The sequence below is a fragment of the Grammomys surdaster genome, unplaced genomic scaffold, assembly GCF_004785775.1.
Source record: "Grammomys surdaster isolate TR1022 unplaced genomic scaffold, NIH_TR_1.0 231, whole genome shotgun sequence".
NCBI classification, from domain to species: Eukaryota; Metazoa; Chordata; class Mammalia; order Rodentia; family Muridae; genus Grammomys; species Grammomys surdaster.
In genome coordinates this window covers 2,407,891-2,421,603 of record NW_021604676.1, presented here as the reverse complement: position 1 = coordinate 2,421,603, position 13,713 = coordinate 2,407,891, and the positions used below count along the sequence as shown (strand labels likewise).

General features: G+C 42.6%; 1 protein-coding gene across 3 annotated transcripts in view; it reads left to right on the top strand.

Moving 5' to 3' along the window:
• Window positions 1-3,081, top strand: part of Tmod2 (tropomodulin 2) — a 28,968-nt gene extending 25,887 nt beyond the window's left edge. For 2 of the 3 annotated variants that reach the window (XM_028773599.1, XM_028773600.1), the window contains 2 exons: window positions 172-316; window positions 2,970-3,004. In XM_028773599.1, the coding sequence (XP_028629432.1) occupies window positions 172-316; window positions 2,970-3,004 (180 nt within the window). Of the gene's footprint in view, window positions 1-171; window positions 317-2,969 lie in introns of all 3 variants that reach the window. The other variant, XM_028773598.1, reaches the window with a different exon arrangement.
• Window positions 3,082-13,713: the final 10,632 nt, after the last annotated feature.

Genomic DNA, 13,713 nt, shown 5'->3' with positions numbered 1-13,713 from the left:
TCTCTCTCTCTCTCTCTCTCTCTCTCTCTCTCTCTGTCTGCCTCTCTCTGTGTGTCTCTCTGTCTCTCTCTGTCTCTCTCTCTCTTTCTCTCTCTGGAGGTAGCCATGTAGTTTTCCCCTGTAAGTAACTGTTTCCTTTCCTGTTTATCTCATGTGTGTACCCACAACCAGAGGCAGCAGTTAGGAACAGCTGTGGAGATGGAGATCGCCCAGATGCTGGAGGAGAACTCAAGGATTCTCAAGTTTGGGTACCAATTCACCAAGCAAGGTCCACGGACAAGAGTGGCAGCTGCCATCACAAAAAATAATGACCTGGGTAAGGCAGATGTGATCTGTGCTGGTGACAAGTAGGACAAGCACTGGGGACATTCATCTTCCCACTTCAGAGGCAGCATCTCAGACACCATGCCACTGGGCTTTGTGGCACTACTAGGTAGTCTTGGCAGTCCTCTGGTCTTCAAGGCTTCAGTGCAGTGTTGTTTTAGGAGAGCTCTAATCTAGCTTACCTCTGCTTGATTTCCTTGACTTGGCATCCCCTCTCTTCCTTCTATGTCGATGGTGCTCTCTGTTACACAAGGGCATGGCAATCCTAGGTTCCTTGTGTTTGGGTTCTGATGGTGCTTTCTTCAATACTCAGGCTTAGCTGTGGTCACGTGGATACTTCTGTACTTTATGTGCCAACTGAACTGACAGCTACGTGATACAGGTTAAAGTCTCAGGAAGCGTTTCAGCCAGGCCTCTCTTTACCTTCTGTGCTGTTACACTTTGCCAAGGAGCCACAATTTCTTCTGTTAGGATGAGATGGGTCATGTCACAGTGGAAAGAAGGTCAGCCACAGTGTTGGAGGAGTGGAACAGAATGGGAAGGTTTGGTCTGGAGACATGTCACATACCTGGAGTGGCATCGCAAAGGGACGTCTAGGACTGGACGAGTCCACATGGCAGTCACACAGCAGCAAGCTTGAGTCCCTTGTTTGAGGTTTGGGAAGTATACCAGACCTTGGACAGGGAGAAAAAGAGACACCGGCAGGACATAGGGCTGTACTTACCCACAGAGTATGGAGAGTGAGTAAGACCCATGACCCAGCAGGAGGCTTCGGGAAAGGATGGAGACAACCAGAAGATACCCAGGAAATAAAGCATGTAAGGTCGGGTTCTGAGCAACCCAGAAAGCAAAAAACAGGCAACGCAAAACTCTGGAAGTATTGACAATAAGTCTCATGCCCAGGAACAGCCACTGTGGGCATCTCCTTTGTCATGTCCTACAGGTTGGGGTACTGAAAGTGTGGAGGTAGAGAGGACTTCTGACAAGGTACCAATTGGCCAAGTTCAAGGAGCTTCCATAAGCCCCATCCTATCAACCAAAGGAGCCTGCAGCCCAGGAAGTGAAAAGAGAAGAAAAGGGTTTTTAGAGACAGGAATTCAGTCAAGTGTGGTGGTGTATGCCTGTAATTCCATCATTCAAGAGGTTAACATAGGAATATCTTGGTTGATGACCAACCTGGGCTACACGGTAGGACTACATCAGAGGAGGGAAGAGAAGGATGGAATCAGGCAAGCTTTTGGTTTAAGATTTTTTTTTATTTTATGTGTATGAATGTTTAGTTTACATGTATATCTGTGCACCAGGTGCGTGTTTGGTGCCTCAGAGTTCAGAGGGAGCATCCATTCTCCTGCAACTAGAGTTACGGCTGCTTATGAGCAGTTATGTGGGTGCTGGGAATGAAACCCAGGTCCTCTGCAAGAAGAACAAGTGCTCCTACCTACCAAGCCATCTCTCCAGCCCCCAAGTCAGGCAATCTTGACAGTATCTTTGATTCATTCCCAGTACTGGTTTGAAGGAACCTCAATTCTCTGATTTTGCCTGTGGTCCGAAACAACTCTTTTTTCCCCCCCTTAAGACCAATATTTAGGAGTTTGTTTGTCTTGAGACAGAATCATGCTATATATCTGAAGCTTTCCTGGAATTCAACTATGTAGCCCAGGCTGGCTTCCAATCCTTGATTGTCCTGCCTCAGGCTCCAGAGTACTGTGATTGCAGGTGTACTCCACCACATTTAGGACTTGAGAGTTTTCGAACAGGATGAGCTTTAGAGAATCAGAGCTTCTGTTTATAGATGCTTGGTCTCCCAGCTACAATCAGAGATGCTGGGCATAGCTGTGTTCACCTGGGACTTCACAAAGGCCAGTTGGTGACTAAACTGCACAGAAAACAAGAGGATGCCCTGTGTGTAAATTCCCATGAAAATATTTAGCATTTCACTACTCTGTGGTCTCTCCTTGCCTGATTACTACATAGACACATGGAGAAGTTCACACATTTAAGTTACCAGACATAGCTTTATTTAAATGTGAATTCCTCCACATGCTAGATTATTCTTGCTACTTCCGTTTATTGCCATGAATGTTGGAATTTAAGATGATTTATACCCTCAGATGTGTGGCATGGAGCTTTGTGGGATGAATACAAGCGGCTAGGACAGTGGTTCTCAACCTGTGGGTCACAGACCCCCACAGGGGTCACATATCACCTACCCTTTGTATCAGATGATATCAGATATTTACATTACAATTCATAACAGTAGCCAAAATACAGTTGTGAAGTAGCAATAAAATAATGTTATGGCTGGGGGTCAGCACAACAGGAGGAACTGTATGAAAGGGCCACAGCATTAGGAAAGCTGAGAACTCGCAGGGCGGTGGTGGCGCACGCCTTTAATCCCAGCACTTGGGAGGCGGAGGCAGGCGGATTTCTGAGTTCGAGAGTTCAAGGCTAGCCTGGTCTACAGAGTGAGTTCCAGGACAGCCAGGGCTACACAGAGAAACCCTGTCTCAAAAAAAACCAAAAAAAAAACAAAAAACAAAAAACAAAAAAAGGAAAGCTGAGAACTCTGCTCTAGGGTGATTTTAAAGAATATCCTTTTCTTCTATTTGTCTTTTTCAATTTCTTTTTCTCTCTCTCCTACCTAGTTCGCAAGAAGAGAGTTGAAGGAGACAGGAGGTAAACTTCCACTCAAAGAGGTGAAGTCTCACTGTGCAGCCATCCAAGAAAAGTAACCCAAATCTTCCTCTTCTCCTCGGGACCATTTTATCCAAGGCTGTTTGTTTCCGTTAACCATGTCTGTCATAATTTAACTGTTCCTCCTTTTTAGCACTTATTTATCTGAGGTTCTGAAATATGTGTAGCAGTTTGCCTCGCTCCTGGCACACCGGGCAGCTTACACAAGTAAGAGGATACACATCTTAGACAGTGACAACACTAGAGATGATCTTAGCCACTTTCCTATTGTCTTGCTTTCTTATTTGAACGTTTTTAGTCATGGGAAGGGACTTAGCATGTAGCATGTGTTCATAGCTGACTACATAGTGGAGGCCTATCTCTGTTTACATGCACTGCTTTGAGCTAGGCTGAGTACATGAGAAGTGTGTGCTACTGACCACATAAGAAGTTAGTATTGCCAATCTTTCACAAATTCTCCGTTAATTCCAGGATAAAAAGTGTCTCTACATACACATGCCAACTGATAGCTGGTCAGTGGGTCCTCCTTAGAAAGCACTTTAACATAGCACTAGCAAAGCGACTATTTAGCACCCTGTGAGTATATTAATAATTCACACACTTACCTTTACTGACTATTAAACATGGATTCAACATATTTGTTTAGGTGTGTGGTCCTGGGAATTGTACCAGGGCCCTGTGCATGCCAGGCAAGCACTCTACTCTTGAGCTACATCTCCAACCCAAATTATATGTAAAATGATTCTCTAATAGGTAGCTATTTATAATGCCATTGAAAGACTTTCCAGGTATGATGGGAAATTTTTAAATTTTTACTAAAAGAAAATTTCAAAATGGTACATTCTCAAATAAAATAACAATAACAGCACCTTAGGGGCTAGAGAAATGGCTCAGCAGTAAAGAGTGCTTGCTACTTTCCCAGAGGACCAGAGTTCAGTTTTAGCACCTGTGTCAAGCTGCTAACAATAGTGTACAACTCCATCTTCGGGGAGTCTGACACCTCCAGCTTCTGAGGACATCCACACATACCCCCAAAATACATACACGTGATTAAAAATAGATTTAAAAGATATGGCACCTTAATCAAAGTTTCTGATACATAATGAGTCTGACAATGAATTAAATGAATTTGACAAATTTTAAAAGCAATTATTGATTCATCTTTACTATAACCAGATCACCAAATAAATTATGGGCAGTGTAGTTAATTATATAGATTTTTTTTGCCACATGCAATTGCTTCTTTGCCTCTTGGCTTAAAACCAAGTGTTGATTTCTGTCATATGTCACAGTAATCCAGACATTTGAAAACATTAGGTTAAAATAAATTGTCAGTTGCTCAGATATTTGTCAACTCAAAGACAAAGCCTATGAGGACACGACAGAAGTGATCGTAAAGTGATTAATTTCTAAGTTTAACAACTGGACAGTGTGATGCAAACTTAAGGAACCAAATGATGAAATTTTTTGGCACAAAATAATCATTTTTCTCTCCTGTCATAGATATCAGCTCATGACAGCCACTGTAAAGTACCTGTGTCAGCTGCCCTTCTGTGACTGCTGTGACGAAATATCTGACAAAAAGAATGTAAGGAAAAGGGGTTCGTTTTGGCTCACAGTTTTAGGGTGCCACCTACTGTGGCACAGAAGAATGGCAGCAGGAGCCTGAGGCAGTTGTCATGTCACAGACAGGAAGCAGAGGGAAAGTAATGCTGGGGCTCAGCCTACTTTTTCCTTTTCCCCCTTTTTATTTAGTCTGGAACTCCAGCCTATGGGATGGTGCTCCCCACATTCAGGGTGAGTCCTTGCTCCCTGGTTAAACTTCTCTGGTAACACCTTAGGTGATTCCGAATCCCATCAAGATGACAGTGAAGATAACTGTCGTTGCATCTCTTGTCCTTCCTTTTCCTCTCCTTTCGTTGACAGTATCCCTCTTACTCCCCTTCTTCTCTCTATGTCTCTACGTCAGTGGTTCTCGACCTGTAGGTCACAATCCCTTTGGAGGTTGAATGACCCTTCCATGGGAGTCACTTACGATCATTGGAAAACACAGATATTTACAATACGATTCAGAACAGTAATAAACTTACAGTCATGAAGTAGCAGTGAGATCATGTTATGGTTGGGGGTCACCACAACATGAGGAACCGTATTAAAAGCAGTAAGAAGGTTGCAAACCACTGCTCTAAGTTCTATAAAGATGATGGGAAACTAACAGACTAGAAAGCACTTGGAGTCAGGGGCCTTGAAAAACAAACTGGACGCTTGGAGGAAGAAACTGGACACTTATTGTGCTATAAATACCCACAGCTAAAGCAAAACTTCTCTGACACATCTCATTTTCTTGGCTCATTTTTATGCTCTTTGGGACATAATAAGTAGAGTATTCTGACATTGTTTTGAGTCACCCCCAAGTCCTTTAGCTTAATACTTTATCTTCCTGTCAATCTGAAAACATATTGGTTTTGTCTTGTTCTTTAATCTGATTTTTCCTTCTCACCCACTCGGGTGTGGTATTGGAGCCAGTTTGTATAGGTTTGCTGGTTTGTTCAGTTTTCAAGAATTCTTTGAATTATTGCTCAAAATAGCCCTACTAAAAATTAAGGGGTGGTAGCACACCCCAGTGATCCTAGCACTTGTAGTAGAAGCAAGGTCAGTGTTGGCCATACGGGAAGTATGAAGCCAGCCTGCTCCCTGAGAACCCAGCACACCTTCCCTCAACCAAAGCATGTTAAGTGGCATGTACTTACAGGAAAATCGATTATAGTAAAGGCAAAACTGTGTTCTTTCGATTATTTACATATGCTGTGCCTATATGGCATAAATACCACTGTGATGTGCTATGGCACAGGTCTTCCCCTGCTCTGTCAGCATTAACTTCTTGGCCATGGGGAGAAGAATCCTTGGGAACTAGCAACCTGTAAGAAACTGGCTCCTTTCTTCCCTCTAGATTGTTGGCTGATAAGCAGTCATCAGTTATACCTGGGTAAAATGGGTAGAATGTATTTTAATCAGAATTTTTGGTTACTCTGTTGCCAAAGGAAGGATGCTAAGTATCTTTCCCCTCTCTCAGCCACAGACTTCTGTAAGAGCAGAGTCCCTAACAAGCTTCTTTTTCCTTTTTTCATTCACTCTCTTGCCTTTATTCCTAGGAACCCCTGACCCTGCAGATTATTGTCTGCAGCCCCATATTGTGGAGAGTGGGCACACCCTGGCAAAAAGCAAGAAAAAAAAATCAGATTTAGATCATGGCTATTCCTATATACAGTGAGTTATTAATACTATTAAAGCAAGATTGTAGAATGTTATTTTTAAAATCATGCTGGTTTTAGCTTATAAAATGAATTTATAAGATTATTTATTACCAATCAGCTGTTTTATCATTATGGATTTTTAGTAGCATATAAAGTTTTCCATCATCATTTACATTTTGAAGGTAACTACTAAAAGATAAAGTATACATCTTGGGGAATCTATCAAATCATTTAATTAGATGAAGACCACCTTCCACCTGCCCAAAGTGGACCATTAATTCATCCTGATGAGACATAATATATGTAAATTCTTTGTATAAGTATCTGTTTTGCTAGCTAGTGTGTTGAGGTATTTGCTGATGCCTGAATAGCTGTTTGGAGGGAGCTCATGTTTCCCTAAGCCTGCTCCCTTCCCCTTTACAGTTGTCCAGGCCCATAAGTGAAAAATCACTCTCCTGGACTTGACTTGAAGGTTCCTGTTGCTGATGTCTTGTCTTGGCAACATGCAGATGGAAGGCTTTTAGGAGATAATTTTCAGGTCTAGAAATGCTAACTAGCCCAGCAGTACAAGTGCATCTCAGTACAAGTGCATCTCTGTCTGTCTGATGTGGGCCCAGCAGCTCCTTCATCCTTTTCAGCGTGATCAAATCCCTTGATTAGTGTCTCCTCTCTCTCTCTCTCTCTCTCTCTCTCTCTCTCTCTCTCTCTCTCTCCTGTGTGTGTTGTCAGATATCTAACTAGGTATTTGGCTACATCTGGACAACTGATTGAAGGGGAAGCTCTCTCCCCAGCTCCACTTCCCCTCCCCCTTTAGAGCTGCTGCAGACCTGGGTTCATGGGAAATGACCCCGGAGTCTGCAGTTTCTGTCACCCACCACCACATTTCACAGTTGTGTGGAAGATGACTCCTGGGGGATTCACTGACTTATTCCTCATGAGATCTTCCTATATGCCTAATGTGTGCCTCATTTCAGACTTACGAACATCAGTTAGCACCCTTCTTCCATCTCTGTAGGACACACTGTATATAGACATTTGTACATAGTGATCACCAAATACTGTTGTGAGGTATTTGGCTGCATGTGGACCATGGATTGACGGGACCATGCTTCCCTTGCCCCTCTCAGGGTTGTTGGGGGCCCAGGTTAGAGAATCACATGCCTGGAGGGGCAGGTGCTGCTCACCCATCTTTCTGCACACAGCTCATCTTTCAGTAGAAGCTCATTCCCATGTTAAAGCTCAAAAAATATCACAGTGCCTGTACTCTTGGTGCCAGAGTTCTTAAAGGAAGACTGGTACACCAGACCATGAACAGCTGCTTCTCTCTTCCATATGGAGATGTGGCCCCTGGGAGCGGGGCCCACCAGCATTATGGAAGCCACTGCCTTCTGAATAACTGCCACAAGACATTTCTCATGCACAAAGCGTAGATTTGGTGTGAAAGCATTAGCAGGCTCTCATGTTCAGACAGTCCTGGAGAGTGAGTAAAAGTGTTTGAACAGACTTCATTTGTCATGGCTGAGAAGTATTCTGCCCTCTCCTTCGTAGTTTAAAGGAGGCAAGAGACATAAGAATTCTGGACTGAGAAGTTTACGTGTGTTTTAGGGCTGGGATGACAGATTGCCTTTTCAGAAGGTAGCTACTGGGGAGTAGTAGCTTACTTATCAGTTCTCACACCCTGCTACTCTGTTCTCACTTAAAAGACACGCACATAAAGTAAAAGTATGAAAACATTGTAAATATCAGGGTAGTCCCACTGGGTAAATCACAGAGGAGCTTTTTGGAACTAACTGGCTAGAGAAAAGAGCCCAGAACCTCAGTGTTCATTCTTTCCATCTACCCCAGTTCTAGATCTGACTGTACTTAACACAGCGGCTCAAGATCCTTTCAAAGGGAAATGGCTGAGTACTTCATATTTAAATTTAGTTTAAGGCGGAGTTCAGTTCCGCTCACTCCTAACTGCTTGCTCTTCAGCCTGACAGCAACAACTGAACCATCAGTAGATATGTGGACAAAGGGTTGCAAATTTTAAGTCTGTATCCTGGGTTCTCTTCTAAAAATAGTACTTGAATCAGAGGTTATGCCTATCTAGGACACACTGTTGGCTTGGAGAGGGTGAAGGGGAAGGCATGAAGTCATGGGCAGAAAAGAGGAACCAGCTAACCAGGCTTGGTTGGCTGTGTCTTGTGGCAGTCATTCGGAGCACACTGGCTCAGCTGGTTGGTATGGTGAATGGGTACCATACCAACGGATTTGGAGGCTAAATCCCAATCCCATTACCAACACTTAGCAGGTGTATGATCATGGGCAATTCATTTAATTGCCTGCCAATTATAGACTATATGGGGGACCAGCAGCAGAAATGGAATCAAGTGACCCAAACACTTGACGCCTCACTTTCTTAGCTGGGTGACTTTGGGGAAGCCACTTGCTCTCCCAAGCCTAAAGCTCCCCAGCTAGTAAATGGGAACAATATCTTCACTAACTACCTCACAGAGTTGTAGTGAGAAAATGTAATCAGATGACTGGATGAAAACAGCAGAGAAACTAGAAAGCACTGCATAGAACAGATGGCTTTAGTCAGCTCATTAGTGGTTCCCACTGAATCTGAATCTCTTTTATTCTGACCAATGGTTCATCTTTTGGAGAAGGGCAAGAAGCATGGGTGTGTAAGGGACTAGAATTATTATACTTTACATAGAGATGAAAGGTGGTTAGCAGGGCAGTGGGTGGTATATTTCATGATACAAATGATAGGTCATTTTTCCTGGGTCATTTTGACCCACTTTATAAAGGGCTGGGGAGTAACTCAGTAAGGCAATATGCTTGCCCAGTATACACAACGTCCTGGATTTGATCCCCAGTACTGGATAGGTAAACTGGATGTTATCTAGTTAGTAGCACTAGCCTGTAATCCCATCGCTCAAAAGGTGGAGGCAGGAGGATCAACAGCTCAAATTCATCCTTGGCTACATAGTGAATTTGAGACCAGCCTGTACTACGTTAAAAATTAGTAAAATTTAAAAGCTCCTTGGGAAGTGGTCACAATCCTTGTAGATACTAGCCCTAAGAGAGGAACTCAAACAGTTACTAAGAATTCAGGCAAGAGCGCTACTGCCTTTCTGTCATCACTAAAGGAGATGGAGGCTAGGCAATAAAGGTATTGCTGGCAACCTTGGAGAGCATCTCCTTGGGGCTCCAAGAATTTTCATGCCTAGCATCTGTGTACTGGGTGCCACCGCTGGCACCAGAGGGGAGAAAGCTCTCTGGGGTTGCAGCTACACATCACCAGCAACTCAGCCCTAGTCAATTCTTTATTTTGGCCAAGAAAAGCATTGGAGCCTGGCCTCACAGAGATGGTGTCTCAGTCCTTGTATCCATGGTACCAACTAATAAGGTGCCTTGTACATAGTAGATGCTTAATTAATGTTGCTTGTGCTGTGTTGTCCTCTGGCCCTACAAGAATTATGCTTTGTTTACAACCACGTGAGATATATAGATACACATACACACACACCACACACATACCACACATACACACACATACACACACCACACCAAATACATTTAATCACACTGATTTGGATGCCAGCTGTATGTGACCTTGGGCAAGGTTTTCCATCTGTCTTATGTTCCTTTCATCTATAAAACAGTGTATTCTCTAAAGTCCCTTCTAGATCCCAAACATTACAAGCCTGTGATTCTGAACGAATAATGAGTGAATAATGTATCCACACCAGCTCCAACTCTCTCCAGGAACGTTCTGCAGAGAGCTGCTTGGTCCTGTCTAGCAGCATTTGATAACTTCAGAGTAGCTGTGGAGGAGCAGGCTCACCAGAAAGGCTACTTCAGGGCTGAGAAGATAGCTCAGTGGTAGAGCATTTCCTGGCGTGTGAGTTCAGTTCTCAGCACTACAAAATAAAAAACTTTAAAGGTCTTGGGATGCTTCCCTCAAAAACAGAAAGGGGATTTTTTAACATTCTAATCTTTTTCTCCTTAGAATCAGAGGGAAAGGAGGGGAAGAAATACAAAGAAAGTGACCAGGATGGGTTTTTTGTAGGCTTGTATTTTGTGTCTGTGTATTTGCATGATTGCATACCAGGAGACAATCCAACGTGCACTGTGTATTGCAAGAAACTGGCCCAGGATTTAAACTTCTGTGGACACCATCTAGATGTGGGTAGGCAGAAATTGCCCAAGCAGAGAAAGGAGATGGATAAAAAGTACACTTCTTTAATAACTTTACTTTAGTACCAAATGTCAGCCATGACAATCTTTATTTAAATTATTCTAAGCCAGGGATGGTAGTGTCCACATATAATCCCAGCACTTGGGAGATGCAGAAGCAGTGTCAGAAGTTCAAGGTCATCCTCCACAGTATAGCAAATTCAAGACCAGCCTGGGATACACAGGACTTTGTCTTACATTTTAAAATAAAGACATAAATAAAAATAATTTGTATCTCTGCTACTTTCTTTTTTAAGACCAAAACTATGTACATGAAAAAGCATATTTATATTTAAGTGAGCCTTTATCTTAATCTTGATTCTTGTTTTTCAGAAAACAAGCAGCATTTTTCATTGCACATAAAAATGTAAAATTCTTGCATGCTACCAGTCATAATGGCTTACCAGTTCTATGCCTGTCAAGTGTGACCTTATGTGTATTGTTACCTATATTGTGTTGAAGAGACTAAGGGACATAATATTCTTGTAAACTTGTAAACTTTGTTGGTAACATTTGTTTACTTGAGCAGATCCTGAAAAGCCACAAGGCTTTATTTTTCGTTTGACATTTTGAGCAAAGCTTGATGATTGGTTAATTCACTAGGAATTTTAAAACTAACTTGCCTTTTAAATGTGAAGTTGAACATCTTGTGAAAACTAATTTTATTCTCATAATAAAGAACCCCGTTGGCCCAAAAGTGTGCAATTTTGGGCACTTTGTAATTAGCCACCCAGAGCTAATGTTAAGCTAAATAGAAACTGTTTTAATTAACCAAGATCTTTCTGCTTTCAAAGATGTCATGTGTTCACTTGTGTCTGGAATAAAGGTTGTAAATTAAAATGTAAAAAGGGGGGCGGTCAATAAACTTAACTTTAAATGTAAACACCTGGTTCCTGGCTACTGTAAGACAGAGTGTCTCTTCAAAATAAATGTCTGACACTATTCTTACTTTACGTAAGGACATTTGAAAACAGAATAATGACAACTTAATACAAAGAAGACAAAGTATACAACCACTATACACAGAGGAGAAATGGAAACATCAAAACCAAAAGGTTCACTTGTGGTTACACAGTTGAAGTTTGTTGGAATAATTGAACAAAGGAATACAGAGAATTTTATGTAGCTGTGTATACCCTCTGGCAGCTAACACTAAACCAAATTTCTGAATAAAGATTTGACCTGGAATAGCAGGGAAACCAAACTTGTTGAGTTCTGTCTCAGCCTAGTGATTCCTAAATTTCATTGTTTAGGCTAGTGACAGTCTGAGAAACAGAGAGGGCCAAGATCTAGTTTCTATATTTACAGTCGCACACCTCCATGAGGAAATACATTGCTTTATTGTTTTGCTTAAAGAATTCTCCTTTTCACCTGGCGGTGGTGGCGCACGCCTTTAATCCCAGCACTTGGGAGGCAGAGACAGGCGGATTTCTGAGTTCGAGGCCAGCCTGGTCTACAGAGTGAGTTCCAGGACAGCCAGGGCTATACAGAGAAACCCTGTCTCGAAAAACCAAAAAAAAAAAAAAAAAGAATTCTCCTTTTCAGGGGCTAGGGATGTGGTTTGGTTGGTAGATCAGAGGAAGCCTTGGGTTCTATCCTTAGCGCCACATAAAACCCTGTATGATGGTGTGTACCTGTTAGCCTGACAGTCAGGAGAGAGAAGGAAGAAATTAGGGGTTCAAGGTTATTCTTAGCTACATAGTGAGTTTGAGGCCAGCCCGAGCCACATGAAACCTTGTCCCTGTGAATGAATGTGTGGCTAGATTTGTCTGTATTTGCTGTTTTCTAGACACCACCTTTTGGATTCAGCACTCAATCCTTAGTTGACTCCTTGACTTGGAGATCTCTGTGTTTGGACTCTGTTAAGGAGATGTCCCCTCTTTTCTGGACTGTTTGATAGTTCAGCCTTTTTCTAGGACTAAAAGAAGTGGTAGTCCATACCCTGTCTTCCTTCTTTCCCAAGCATCCTAGAAATTCATTATTTTATATGTTAACAAAGAGAAACATGAACAACAGATGCCTATAGTCTCTAGCAAGTACTCCTTATGCCCAGGGCCTCAGTGCGGAGCAGATGAATAAGTGATTGAATAAAGTTGGGCTCGGCAATAGATGATGTAAGGAAAGCACACGGGTCCTTGGCTTGACACGTACAAAGGTAGGCAGGCAGCTCTATATATTTTAGAAACTCGAGTTTATCAAGCCCAAGCAAATTTCAGAAAACTGTAATATCCAATATAATAATGGTTTGTAACAGCCAGCTGGAGAAAGATTTTGGTTCTTGGTCCTCTGGCATTTGCAGAAATCAGTATTAGCTGCACCTCTAGAAGAGCCATGATAGAGGCCCTGCTTGAAGTTAGCCTGGGGGAAGTCAATTTCAGCTGTTGATATTGGAGGAACGGGAGTAATGAATGGCATTTGAGTTGTGTGGTAAAACATGAGGAGTCACGTAGCAAGTAGACATGGGGTGATGGAAAGGGGCATTTCAGGCCAAAGAGTTTTCTGGAAACCTTTCCATAAACATGTGCATACCAGCTGTGGTGCTGATCTCCCCCTGATTTCTGCCTCCCTCTACCTCAACCAACTCCAAAGCCCCGAATGAAATCCTTTCTTCTAGTTTTTGGTCTACAGTTCAATTTTTCACAGCTGTCTTGAAAACTGTCTCCTTAAAAACTGCTCAAGTACACGAGAGAAGCTGTGTCCTGAAGGAACCTTTTGATAATGAGCAAATTGCCGCTGGTATTAATTTGCTTGTGATGACTCAGTATGGCACAGGCTTCATGAGCTGCTCTGGCTGGAGGCAGGGAGATAACACTAATGAGGCCTTACAACGAAGACGTAGAATTGCAGTATCAGCTTATTAATCACTTTCATTCTGCCCTGTGTGTGCCTGTGTGCGTGCGTGCGTGCGTGCGTTCGTACATGTGTTTGTGTGTGTGCACATGCACTAAGGGACAACTTTGAATACTCCTCAGATGCCATCTTTTTTTTGAGGTGTCTGGTGATGTGTGTTTAAAATGGGCTCATTGTGTATCCCTGCTGTCTTGGAACTCACTCTTTATACTAGGTTGGCCTTGAACCTCCTGCCTCTGACTCCCAAGTGCTGGGATTAAAGGTGTTTGCCACCACTGCCCATCAAATGTCACCTTTAAAAAGCAAAAAGGAAGGAAGGAAGGAAGGAAGGAAGGAAGGAAGGAAGGAAGGAAGGAAGGAAGGA